Below are 12,947 nucleotides of genomic sequence, written 5' to 3'. Positions count from 1 at the left end.
AGATGCTTCCGTTTATGAATGGAGAGGAGCCTCTGTCTCGTGTCTATTCATTTTCAGTGTAGCTGAGAAAGGGACGGGGGAAGCTGTGGCCTTAGTCCCTTTCTCTGTCTCAAAGGGGAGATGTCAGAGGTCTGTTAAGACCCCTAAAATCTCACCAAAGCCCCCAACAGGGCTAAAAAAAAAATATATATAGCAATAAATAAAAATAATTAATTGTAAAAAATAATACATATTAAAATAAAAAAAAACACACTGACACCATTCATTCCCCCCTCTAAAAAAGCATTGCAAAAAACAACAAAAAATAGTGAAAAATTAAAATTGTAAAATGAAAAAAAAATACTGACACGTGACATAAAAAAAAAAATTATTGGTAATCGGTATCGGCGAGTACTTGAAAAAAGGTATCAGTACTTGTACTTGGTCTTAAAAAGTGGTATCGGGACAACCCTAGTCCAGATGATCAGATTAATCAATAAAGGAAGGATAAGAATGACGGCCCTGCAGCCTGGACAACAAGTCAGCAGTGACAGCTCTCCTATTTTAATCCTGTTTGGTTTCTTAAAAATCCTTCTACCAGTACATAGTACTACAGTGAAGTCACTTCTGTGGTGCTTCGCATGCTGACCAGAATTACCCGTCATAAACTAATAAGGCAAAGTTGGCCGAAACAAAAACTACCCACAGTTGGATGCCATGAGTTAGCAGAGCGTGTGCAATGCTTTAAACACACATAGGGTGAGTTACTAACAGGCTTGCCATGTAAAAAATGGCATTTACCCAGAAGTCCTTTCTCCTTTTGGAGAGACTTAAAGATTGATGAATAAATCCTTATGGCTTGGCTAAATGTTCACCTCCTTCTTGGCTCTTTGGAAACTGGAAAACAGGAAGGGGAGGATGTGTTTTTCTCCAGCATCTCTCTCTGCAGACAGGTTTGGTGCTCCGGAAGACGTCATACTTATCATATATTTTCCAGGCTCCGGCAGAAGAAGGCGAGTAAACAGAGCCTACAACAAATACAACAAATGGTAACAGATCTAGAAAAATAATCACAGATCAGCCTAGCAATGCAACATCTATTTCTATACCAACGGATTTTAAATGAAGAATTATCCACTGTGTTCTACCTGTTCAATATTGTCCATGTCCAACCAATCCTGCCCATCCAGTTCAGAACCCAACTCTTCCAGGTACACACAGAGCAGAGGGATTCCATTACCACTTTTCGTACTGGGATCACCTAGAAAAGAGATTATGTGATGTATCTGTACACTATCTCACAAAAATGAATACACCCCTCACATTTTTGTAACTATTTTATTATATCTTTTCATGTGACAACACTGAAGAAATGACACTTTGCTACAATGTAAAGTAATGAGTGTACAGCTTGTATAACAGTGTAAATTTGCTGTCCCCTCAAAATAACTCAACACACAACCATTAATGTCTAAACCACTGGCAACAAAAGTGAGTACACCCCTAAGTGAAAATGTCCAAAATGGGACGAAAGCAAGACAGTGGTCGTCCTGGAGGTGTGTTTGGGGTCATTAAGTTGGAATACTGCCCCGCGGCCCAGTCTCTAAAGGGGGAGGGGATCACGCTCTGCTTCAGTATGTCACAGTACATGTTGGCATACATGGTTCCCTTAATGAACTCTGCAGTGCCGGCAGCACTCATGCAGCCCCAGACCATGACACTCCCACCACTATGCTTGACTGTAGGCAAGACACACTTGTCTTTGTACTCCTCACCTGGTTGCCGCCACACACGCTTGACACCATCTGAACCAAATATTGTTTATCTTGGTCTCATCAGACCACAGGACATGGTTCCAGTAATCCATGTCCTTAGTCTGCTTGTCTTCAGCAAACTGTTTGCAGGCTTTCTTGTGCATATCATTAGAAGAGGCTTCCTTCTGGGATGACAGCCATGCAGACCAATTTGATGCAGTGTGTGGTGTATGGTCTGAGCACAGACAGGCTGACCACACACCCCCTCAACCTCTGCAGCAATGCTGTCAGCACTCATACGTCTATTTCCTAAACACAGCCTCTGGATATGACGCTAAGCACGTGTACTCAACTTCTTTGGTCAACCATGGCGAGGCCTGTTCTGAGTGGAACCTGTCCTGTTAAATCGCTGTATGGTCTTGGCCACCGTGCTTCAGCTCAGTTTCAGAGTCTTGACAATCTTCTTATAGTCTAGGGCTAGGCCATCTTTATGTAGAACAATTCTTTTTTTCAGATCTTTAGGATTCTTTGCCATGAGGTGCCATGTTGAACTTTAAGTGACCAGTATGAGAGAGTGAGAGCGATAACACCAAATTTAACACACCTGCTCCCCATTCACACCTGAGACCTTGTAACAATAAAAAGTCACAGGACACCGGGGAGGGAAAATGGCTAATTGGGCCCAATTAGGACATTTTCACTTAGGGGTGTACTCACTTTTGTTGCCAGCGGTTTAGACATTAATGGTGTGTTGAGTTATTTTGAGGGGACAGCAAATGTACACCGTTATACAAGCTGTACACTCACTACTAGGGATGCACTGATACCATTTTATTTAAGAGTACGAGTACCTATAGGGCAGTGGTTCTCAACCTTTCTAATGCAGTGACCCCTTGATAAAACTTCCCAAGTTGTGGGGAACCCTAACAGTAAAAAAAAAAAAAAAATTGTAGCAGGGGTTGTCAGCACCCAAGGAAAGACAAGTAATTTGCACCCCTAACCCCCGGATATTTAGCGCTCCCTGAGTCCCTTCCACTCGTACAGTATTAAGACCCCTTATGGTACATTTTAGGATGTGCCACTCTTTCTCTTTGTTCTCCTTTCTTTCCATTTTATCTCTCTCTATCCGAATTGTTTTCCCCATCCATCTCTCTAGCCATCTTTCTTGTTCTCTTATTCTTTCTCTCCCTTTTCCTTTGTTCATTCCCCTCTTCCTTCCATGTATTCTCTATATGTATTCCTCATCTTACTCCTTGGTTGGGGGAGTTGGGATGAGTGGCAGTGCTGGTGGGGCGTGGGATCAGTCAACTTAGGTGCGCTTGATCACGGTCAGCTGCCCATCTGAGAACTGTAGTGGGGACCTTTAATGGCAACTCTAATCACAGGTTGTGTTACTCACTGTGTCTCTGATTTGTGGTGTCTTGTAGCAGTGACACCTATGCTGAAATCAGGAGATAGGGTCTCTTCCAACCCCTCCCACTTCACATTCCTCACCAGTCAGCTGACCTCTAGTCTCTGTCCCCCACCTATGCTGTGAACTGAATGGTCAGCTGTGAAGCGGCTGAGTGGGCGGCCGGGGCTTTAGAAACAGCCCAGCTGGGCAGCCACAGGCTCCAGGGACAGCCCTGCTGGGTGACCACGAAAAGGCTGGGGGAGTGATGCGGGATTCAGGAACGGCCCAGGATGTGGGGACCCCTGGCAAATCGTCATTCGACCCCCGAGAGGGTCCCGACCCCCAGGTTGAGAACCACTGCTATAGGGCAAGACCGCAAGCGGAGTAATAATGCAAACATATCTTTGCATGTTTTTTTTTTTTTTTTGTTAACAGGTTAAATGTTTGTATGGCTCCAAAGAATAGTACAGGTACTCTGCTCAGTATTCAGTTCATGGCTTGAAAGGCTATTGTGTTTTTTTGAAAAAGGTAATTGCATAATTTCTGGAATTTTGAAAGACTTTGGTTAATTCAGCACTTCCAGTCTATAAAGCTACATATGGGATAGAAAGTTTAAAAGAATATGGAACTGCTCGCTCTCTACAGAGCAATCTAATGCCTAACTTTGCAACTGACCATGGGGGTTATTTACTAAAGGCAAATCCACTTTGCACTACAAGTGCAAACTACACGTGCAAAGTGCACTTGAAAGTGCAGTCGCTGTAAATCTGAGGGGAAGATCTGAAATAAGAGGAAGCGCTGCCGATTTTATCATCCAATCATGTGCAAGCTAAAACGCTGTTTTTTATCTTCCTTGCATGTCCCCCTCGAATCTACAGCGACTGCACTTCCAAAAGCACTTTCAGTGCAATTTCAAGTGCACTTTGCACTTGTAGTTTGCACTTGTAGTGCAAAGTGGATTTACCTTTCGTAAAAAAAAAAAAACATGTCTTCTTTTGTCTGGCCTATGGCTGGATATGTCCTCTCTTCCCTGAGCGTACAACAGTCTCCATTGTGCCCGGGTTGGCATGGGGGGGGGGGGGGGGTTATAGTTGCCTACAGGGACTGCCACATGTTAGAGTTGTGTTAACTTTGGACTTAGGGTGGCTGAGGTTGGCCACGAAGGATTCACCTATGTGTACTGTGTTCCATTATAGTTGACCGGCTTCATAAAACTGTATCTTGCCTGCAGAGAAGGGGATGATAGCTGTAGTTTGTGTATTTTTTTTTGTGTGCAATTTTTGTGTGCGATTGTTATTTATACCTGTGTTTTATGCCTGGTAAAAATTCAAAAAAAAAAACTCAAATAAAAATACAAGTTCTGTGAAAGTCAGCCATATCAAGCGAGTTACTTACTGTGTTCACTATATAGAAGGGCAACTGCTCATCACAGGACCCAGAAGACAGTGGCAATCATTGTATTTGCGGTGATTACTACAATCATTCCCTGCTTCCACAGTGTTCCCACAGGTATGGAATATGCATACTTACATTGGTGCAAGCTGGGCCAATGTAACTATGCAATAAAAACCATATCTGAAGTTTAGCTTTAAAATATGCGTTACCGTATATACTTGAGTATAAGCCGACCTGAATACAAGCCAAAGCACCTAATTTTACTACAAAAAAAAATGGAAAAACGTATTGACTCGAGTATAAGCCTAGGGTGTCCATCTGCATCCCTCACTGTGTCCATGTGCATGCCCCACTGTGCCTCAAGTACGGTACCTTGATCGGCGTTATCTCCCGGCGCTGTGCCCATCTTCAGTATTATTATATACCGGCGTTGTGCCCATCATTAGATATATTATGTCCCAGCGCTGTGCAAATCTTTAATCTTATTATGTCCCGGCGCTGTGCTACATTCAGTGTAAGCCGTGTAGTGTAACCAAGAGCCGCCTCCTTCTCTTCCTCCTCCGTGACGGAACACTGACTCAGTTTCCCAGCAGTGAGTCAGCCTATCACGGAAGAGGAGGAGGCGGCGCTTGGTTACACTACACGGCTTAACCTGAATGTAGCACAGCGCCGGGACATAATAAGATTAAAGATGGGTACAGCGCCGGGAGACTCGAGTATAAGCCAAGGGGGGCATTTTCAGCTCAAAAAAAAAAAAAATGTGCTGAAAAACTCGGCTTATACTCGAGTTAGTATATACAGTACTTATTTATTACGGGCAATTACATTGCACACTTTACATTTTGTACATTTGCATCAGTCTCTGCCTCCAAGAAGCATACAACCTAGGGTCCCTTATGTCACATACGTATATACACATACTAGGGCTAATTCAGCGAGGAGCTAACTAATCTACCAGCGTGTTTTTGGATTGTGGGAAGGAAACCGCAGTACCCAAGAAACACAGGAAGGACATACAAACTTAATGCAGGTAGGGTCCTGGATTTGAATCAAGGATCCAGGCGTTGCAAGGCATAAGTCCTAACCACTAAGCCATGGTGCTGCCCCGAAACAAGTTTATGGCTACAAAACAATATTTTTTTATGCAAGACTAGTTGACTGAGAAGTGGCCCACAAATCATAGGGCTAGATTTAGTAACACTTACGACAGGCGTATCAGTACATACGCCGTCGTAAGTCCGAATCCGCGCCGTCCTATCTTTAAGCGTATGCTCAAATTGAGATACACTTAAATGTTGCTAAGATACGACCGGCGTAAGTCTCCTACGCCGTCGTATCTTAGGGTGCATATTTACGCTGGCCACTAGGTGGCGCTTCCGATGATTTCCGCATAGAATATGCAAATGAGCTAGATACGCCGATTCAGAAACGTACGTGCGCCCGGCGGATTATTTTACATCGTTTACGTAAGGTTTTTTCCGGCGTAAAGTTCCCCCTGCTATATGAGGCGTACGCAATGTTAAGTATGGACGTCGGGACAGCGTCGAATTTTCCGTCGTTTGCGTAAATCGTTCGCGAAGAGGGCTTTGCGTAAATTACGTTCACGTCGAAAGCATTGACTATTTGCGACGTGATTAGGAGCATGCGCACTGGGATACGTTCAAGGACGGCGCATGCGCCGTTCGTTAGAAACGTCATTTACGTGGGGTCATGTTTTATTTACATAAAACACGCCCACCTCTCCGCAATTTGAATAAGGCGCGCTTACGCCGGCACATTTACGCTATGCCGCCGTAACTTAGGGTGCAGGTTCTTTCTGAATACAGAACCTGCCTCACTAAGTTACGGCGGCGTAGCGTATCTGAGATACGCTACGCCTGCACAAAGTTACGCCGGGCTTTCTGAATCTAGCCAATACTGTATAGAGAGGCTTGCACTTGGGTGTTTGAAATATTATTTCCAACTAAATACAATCACAAAATGTGTGAATCTCAGGTGAAAGCGGTGTAAAAACATTTAAAGATAGAACATTTACAATCTCATACTCACTGTTATCCAATGTAATAAGGAAGATTCTCTGAATCATATGATTGATGTTCAGCTGTTCACATATCTCCTGTTGAGATCGAAACGATCGGCTTATTTCTGCCACAGAATCATCACAGTCATCTAGGCTCTCTGAAACACTATTGTCAGAATCATCAAGACTCTCGCCTGCATCCTCTATAAAAAGAAAGAAGCAATTCTGGTTACCATGAAATACTACTGGAGCGGCTGAGGTTATTTATAACAATGAATGTGGGAAAGGAAACTAATGTCAGTTTTCATAAGTGTATAATGGAAAATGAACACTGTCCTGAATGTGGTGTGATCCAGGCAGGGCTTAGACAGCCTCTTAAAGAGACCCTGTCATCAGATCCTTTATTACAACAACAATCTTCCCATAAGTTGTATGTGCATTTAAATATTATTATTATTGGAACGTTGCAGTTGTAATAAATGATCTGATGACAAGATCTATTAAAAAGGCTGTCCAAGCTCCACCCAGATCAAGCTGCATTCTGGACAACTTCAAGCAATCCCCCTACCATTGTAAAAATTCAATGCACCTGAAAACCACAGTCCCTCAGTGAGAACATAGGCAGGGCCGATCCTAGGGTCACAGACGCCTGGGTGCAGAAATATTGCTGGCGCCCCCACATGGACGTGGTCATCTTACTAACTCCTCCCCTTCACAAATGTTTCTATGGCTACGACTCAAACACAGAGATGCTCCCCTAAGAAGTCTTCATTAGTGTCCCCCATCAGAGTCCCGCCCCCCCAGCAGGTGTCCCCCATCAGAGCCCCCCTCCCCAAGCAGGTGTCCCCCATCAGAGCCCCCCCCCCAGCAGGTGTCCCCCATCAGAGCCCCCCACAGCAGGTGTCCCCCTTCAGAGCCCCCCACAGCAGGTGTCCCCCTTCAGAGCCCCCCACAGCAGGTGTCCCCCTTCAGAGCCCCCCACAGCAGGTTTCCCCATCAGAGCCCCCCACAGCAGGTTTCCCCATCAGAGCCCCCCACATCAGGTGTCCCCATAGATCAGTACCTGTCCAATAGATCCCTGTAGCTCAGGTGCGCTAGGAGCAGAAGCACATTACAGGGGGGTGGGGCATAAGTGGCATCTTTGGTTACTAGGAGGGTGGCACTCGGAGAGCATTTCTGGGAGTGCACGGGGTGATTGGCAGCAGCTCCTGCCAACCCAGAAGCTTTTTATCACACCGCCTATGGGAGAAAAGCTGACACATGCAGAGGGGGCGGGGCAGACAGGAGACTGCTCCACGACACCGGACAGAATTAATTAGTGGAGCCTAGTACCTCTGGCTCTGCTGCGGTACCCAGTCTGGATTCCGGGGACAGCGGGAGGTATGCGCTCTTGTCAGTTGCCAGCAGAGAGAGCAAGCGGGATGGGGAACCGCAGCACCCATTACATGCTCTCCACCTCTGGACACAGACAATGAGGAGAGAGGGGAGCACTTTGGAGCATCGGTGCCCCCACCTCTGCGGCGCCTGGGTGCGGAGCACCCCGCCTAGGATCGGCCCTGAACATAGGACTAACCAATGTCAGATGTATGTGAATCACAAGACTGGCTGTACAAAAATGATTATATAGTATTATATAGCACCAACAGTTTACGCAGATCTTTACAATATAAAAAAGGGAGACAGTACAGTTACAATACAATAAAATACAAGAGAGGACCCTGTACATAGGAGCTTACAATATAATAGGGTGGGGCAAGTGGTACAAAAAAATTGTACAGTGGGGAAAATAATTATCGATCCCCTGCAGAGTTTGCCCATTTACAAAGAAATTAATAGTCTATAATTGTTATCATAGGTGTATTTTAAATGATAGAGAATATCAACCAACCAAATCCCCTCACACAGACTGCATCTGGTCCATTCAGCAGAAGATTAGAAATGCAAACAGAATAGGAAGCTTATAATTTTTTTAAGTTCTATATGTTGACCTTTCCAGCCCCACATTTTATCTATTGGAGGCCAGGTGAAAATGGAATTGCAATCTTTTACATCAGGCTACTTCCAATCCATAAAGTTTAGGTCTGAAAAAAATGAAAAAGGACACAGACCTTGTCCCTCTTTTTTTCTAGACCTGGACAGACTCAGAGGGAAGCAGATTTAGGCCGGGTTCACACTGGTGCGACAAATGCTCCGACATTGTGACATGTCGCATGACATGTGAAAATAAATGTTTCCCTATGGCCCCATACACACCATAGAATCTATCTGCAGATAAATCCCATCAAATGGGTTTCTGCGGATAGATTCTATGGTGTGTACACTCCGTCGGATATTTATCCGCAGATAAATCTCCCCTGGGATGGATTTCCAGCAGATGGATATTTGCTGACATGCTCAACAAATCCATCTGCTGGAATCCATTCCAACGGATGGATCCGCTCGTCTGTACAGACTTACCGGATCCATCCGTCCAAAGGGATTCCCCGCACGCGTCGTAATGATTTGACGCATGCGTGGAATTCCTTATATGACAGCGTCGCGCCCGTCGCCGCGTCATAATAGCGGCGACGGCGCGACACGTCATCGGCAGAGGATTTCAGCGGGGATTTCAATGCGATGGTGTGTACACGCCATCGCATAGAAATCTTCTGAAATCCTCGAGAGGATTTATCCGCCGATACGGTCCGCTGGACCGTATCTGCGGATAAATCCTCTCGTGTGTATGGGGCCTATGGGAGCCGTCTTAAAGCGGGGGTTCACCTGAAATTTTTATTTTTTTTTAAAAAGCCAGCAGCTACAAATACAGCAGCTGCTGACTTTTAAAAAATTAACACTTACCTGTCCAAGTCGCCCGCCAAAGCGGAACGGTAGCTCTGCTCTCGGCTTCCCCCGCCGCCATCCTCGGTAAGGGAATCGGGAAGTGAAGCGCTGCGGCTTCACTGCCCGGTTCCCTACTGCGCATTCGCGAGTCGCGCTGGTCCCCGTTGTGTTCTGGGAGCCGAGTGTTTCCCAAAACACAACGGGGGGTGACGCGGAGGGGCCGGACTCCCGCGGGAGTCTATACCCGGAAGTGGTGTAAATACCTGTTTTATACAGGTATTTGCACCCTCTCCCCCCTGAAAGGTGTCAAATGTGACACCGGAGGAAGGGGGGGGGGGGGGGGTTCCGAAAAGCAGAGGTTCACTTTTGGGTGAACCTCTGCTTTAACTGGTTGGACACATGTCGGTCCGACTTTGAAAATGTTGCCTGCACTATTTTGGTCCGACTTTGATCCTACTTCAGCCCACTGAATATCATTGAAGTCGGAATGACGTTTTACATGCGACCGACATGAGTTCCCCCCTCCAAGAGCATACCAGGCCCTTTGGTCTGGTATGGATTTTAAGGGAACCCCCTACGCCAAAAAAAAAAATGGCGTGGGGGTCCCCCCAAAATCCATACCAGACCTTTATCCGAGCATGCAGTCCGCCGGTCAGGAAAGGTGGTGGGGACGAGCGAGCGCCCCCCCTCCTGAACCGTACCAGGCCGCATGCCCTCAACATGTCCTGCACCCTGTCCCCATGTTGATGAGGACAAGGGCCTCTTCCCGACATCCCTGGCCATTGGTTGTCGGGGTCTGCGGGCTTATCGGAATCCAGGAGCCCCCTTTAATATGGGGGCCCCCAGATCCCAGCCCCCCCACCCTATGTGAATGAGTATGGGGTACATCGTACCCCTACCCATTCGTCTGGAGGAAAAAAGTGTCAATATGCCTACATAAATGCCCCCATGCCTACATAAATCGTTGTGCACCGCACACATGGCATTACAGCGGGAAAGAGCGTTGTGTCAACATCTAAAGAAGAGAAGAGGGAAGAAGACGACGGAGAAGAACGGGACAACGCTAGTAAAATAGCTGGAAGAAGATAGCAGAGGAGCCCGGCAAAAGGCACCGGAGAGTGGGAGAAGAAACGGAGAAGAGAGTGAAGAAGTCGGAAGAGACCCCCGAACTCGGAAGAAGACCCACAGAGGTGCCTAATAAATAACTTTAATGTGTTTTTTTTTATTGACACTTTTTTCCTCCAGGCGAATGGGTAGGGGTACGATGTACCCCATACTTATTCACATAAGGTGGGGGGCCGGGATCTAGGGGCCCCCTTATTAAACAGGGCTCCCAGCTTCCGATAAGCCCCCCGCCCGTAGACCCCAACAACCAACGGCCAGGGTTGTCGGGAAGAGGCCCTTGTCCTCATCAACATGGGAACAGGGTGCTTTGGGGTGGGGGGCCGCAGGGCACCCCCCTGCCCCAAAGCACCCCCCCATGTTGAGGGCATGCGGCCTGGTATGGTTCAGGAGGGGGGACGCTCCCTCGTCCCCACCCCCTTTCCTGACCGGCCTGCATGCTCAGATAAGGGTCTGGTATGGATTTTGGGGGGGACCCCCAACCGTTTTTTTTCGGCGTAGGGGGTTCCCCTTAAAATCCATACAAGACCGAAGGGCCTGGTATGCCCTTGGAGGGGGAACCCATACCAGTTTTTTTATTTAAAATTTGGCGTGGAGTTCCCCCACAGGATTCATAAAAAACACAGTGCCTTAAGGCTGGGGTCACATTTGTACGTCAAACGCTCCGACATTGGGAGTCAACGTCGCATGACGTGTGAAAATCAATGTTTCCCTATGAGAGCCGTCTCAACTGGTCCAAAACAAGTCGGTCCGACTTTGAAAATGTTGCCTGCACTACTTGGGTCCGACTTTGATCCTACTTCAGCCCATTGAATATCATTGAAGTCGGATCAAAGTAGGATCCTAGTCCTAACCATCTGACTTGTGACATCCGACATGGTGATTACAGCAGCAGTAAAAGGAATTTATGTCACACTGGGATTGTTTTGATTGGTCAAAGGACAAGTCATACCATCACAAAGTCGGATCAAAGTAGTATCCTGTTAATTCAAGTCGGATGGATGTAGGATTGATGTCGCAGAGCAAAGTAGGATGACAGTCATATGACTGTCGTGTAGTATGAGGGTGAACCCAACCTCTACTATGTAAATCAGTGGATTCTTGCAGCTGGGATGACAAGTGCACACAAATAGTCTGTATAAAGCAATGACAGGCTGACAACAGCCATCACTGTTCACATGTAGCTGCACACTATGGGGTTTCCTGTGAATAAGGATGGATGTATCTGATTGGCATTTGTCCCTGACCGCAGGTAAACCAATTGGTAAATGTCTACATCCAAAAAGCGATGACTGCTGTCAGCCTGTCATTACTTTATGTAGGCTGATTGGCGGATGCCATTTGCATGCACTTGTCATTTCAGCTGTAAGAATCTGCTGATACATGTCGCTGGAATCTGCCATATGTGGGTAAAGACACGTGTGAAGGAAGCCTTAATGTCATTTTTTATTTTTCACTTATTTTACTACAGAAGTCTGAGGTTCTGAGCACTGTATCGTGATAAGATTTAGTATTGCTTGTATCCATTTTACTTCTTAATTTTGACAAAATAATTACCTGTTTGCTCGCTGAGCTGCTGCTTCTGTCCAGCTGCAAACTGACGAGCTTCTGCAACAGACCCAAACAATGCAGCAAAAGGATTTGCCGAGATGCTGTTGTTGTTCTGTTGATCCGTCATCTTATATTACACCAAGTTCCATGTAGTGTCCAATCAAAAAGAACCTGTAAGATATCTACAGTCAAATTTGCCTCTTTAAAAGCTTTAGATATTTACATTTATTAAAGCGGGAGTTCACCCGAAAAAAATGTTTTAACATTAGATTGATGCTCATTTTGTCTAGGGGAATCAGGTAGTTTTTTTAAAATCGAAGCAGTACTTACCGTTTTAGAGAGCGATCTTCTCTGCCGCTTCCGGGTATGGGTATTCGGGACTGGGCATTCCTATTTGATTGACAGGCTTCCGACGGTCGCATACATCGCTTTACGAGTAGAAAGAAAGCCGAACGTCGGTGCGGCTCTATACGGCGCCTGCACACCGACGTTCGGCTATTTTCGGAAAATCTTGACGCAATAGATGCGACCGTCGGAAGCCTGTCAATCAAATAGGAACGCCCAGTCCCACAGCCCATACCCGGAAGCGGCGGAGAAGATCGCTCTCTAAAACGGTAAGTACTGCTTCGATTTTAAAAAAACTACCCGATTCCACTTGACAAAATGAGCATCAATCTAAGGATAAAAATTAAGTTTTCGGGTGAACCTCCACTTTAAATTTACCTTAAAAACAATACTATGATTATAGTCTAGAATTGATACTGTACTGATTAAAAGATAAAGGATTCATAATCTTGAAAAAAAGTCACTAGCCCGAATGCGATGGAGTCACTTCTAGCAAAGCTTACTGAAAAAAAAAAAAAGCTAACTAATTAATTTGCATTTTAATGAGTGAAATAAGCATTTGATCCCC

The 12,947-nt window shown here is 45.9% G+C and overlaps 1 protein-coding gene across 1 annotated transcript in view; it reads right to left on the bottom strand.

Annotated features, from left to right (window-relative positions):
- UBE4A (ubiquitination factor E4A) overlaps positions 1-12,947 on the bottom strand; it is a 64,781-nt gene that overhangs the window by 48,428 nt on the left and 3,406 nt on the right. Inside the window, exons 2-5 of the mRNA XM_040325442.1 lie at positions 12,041-12,205; positions 6,571-6,744; positions 1,128-1,240; positions 855-1,007 (exon numbers count right to left, since the gene is read on the bottom strand). Coding sequence (XP_040181376.1) covers positions 855-1,007; positions 1,128-1,240; positions 6,571-6,744; positions 12,041-12,161 — 561 coding nt within the window. The 5' untranslated portion in view covers positions 12,162-12,205. The remainder of the gene's footprint in view (positions 1-854; positions 1,008-1,127; positions 1,241-6,570; positions 6,745-12,040; positions 12,206-12,947) is intronic.

Source organism: Rana temporaria, chromosome 10 (genome assembly GCF_905171775.1).
Source record: "Rana temporaria chromosome 10, aRanTem1.1, whole genome shotgun sequence".
In the NCBI taxonomy this organism is placed as follows: domain Eukaryota; kingdom Metazoa; phylum Chordata; class Amphibia; order Anura; family Ranidae; genus Rana; species Rana temporaria.
Note: the sequence above shows the minus strand (reverse complement) of the source record. Positions and strands in the feature narration are given on the sequence as shown.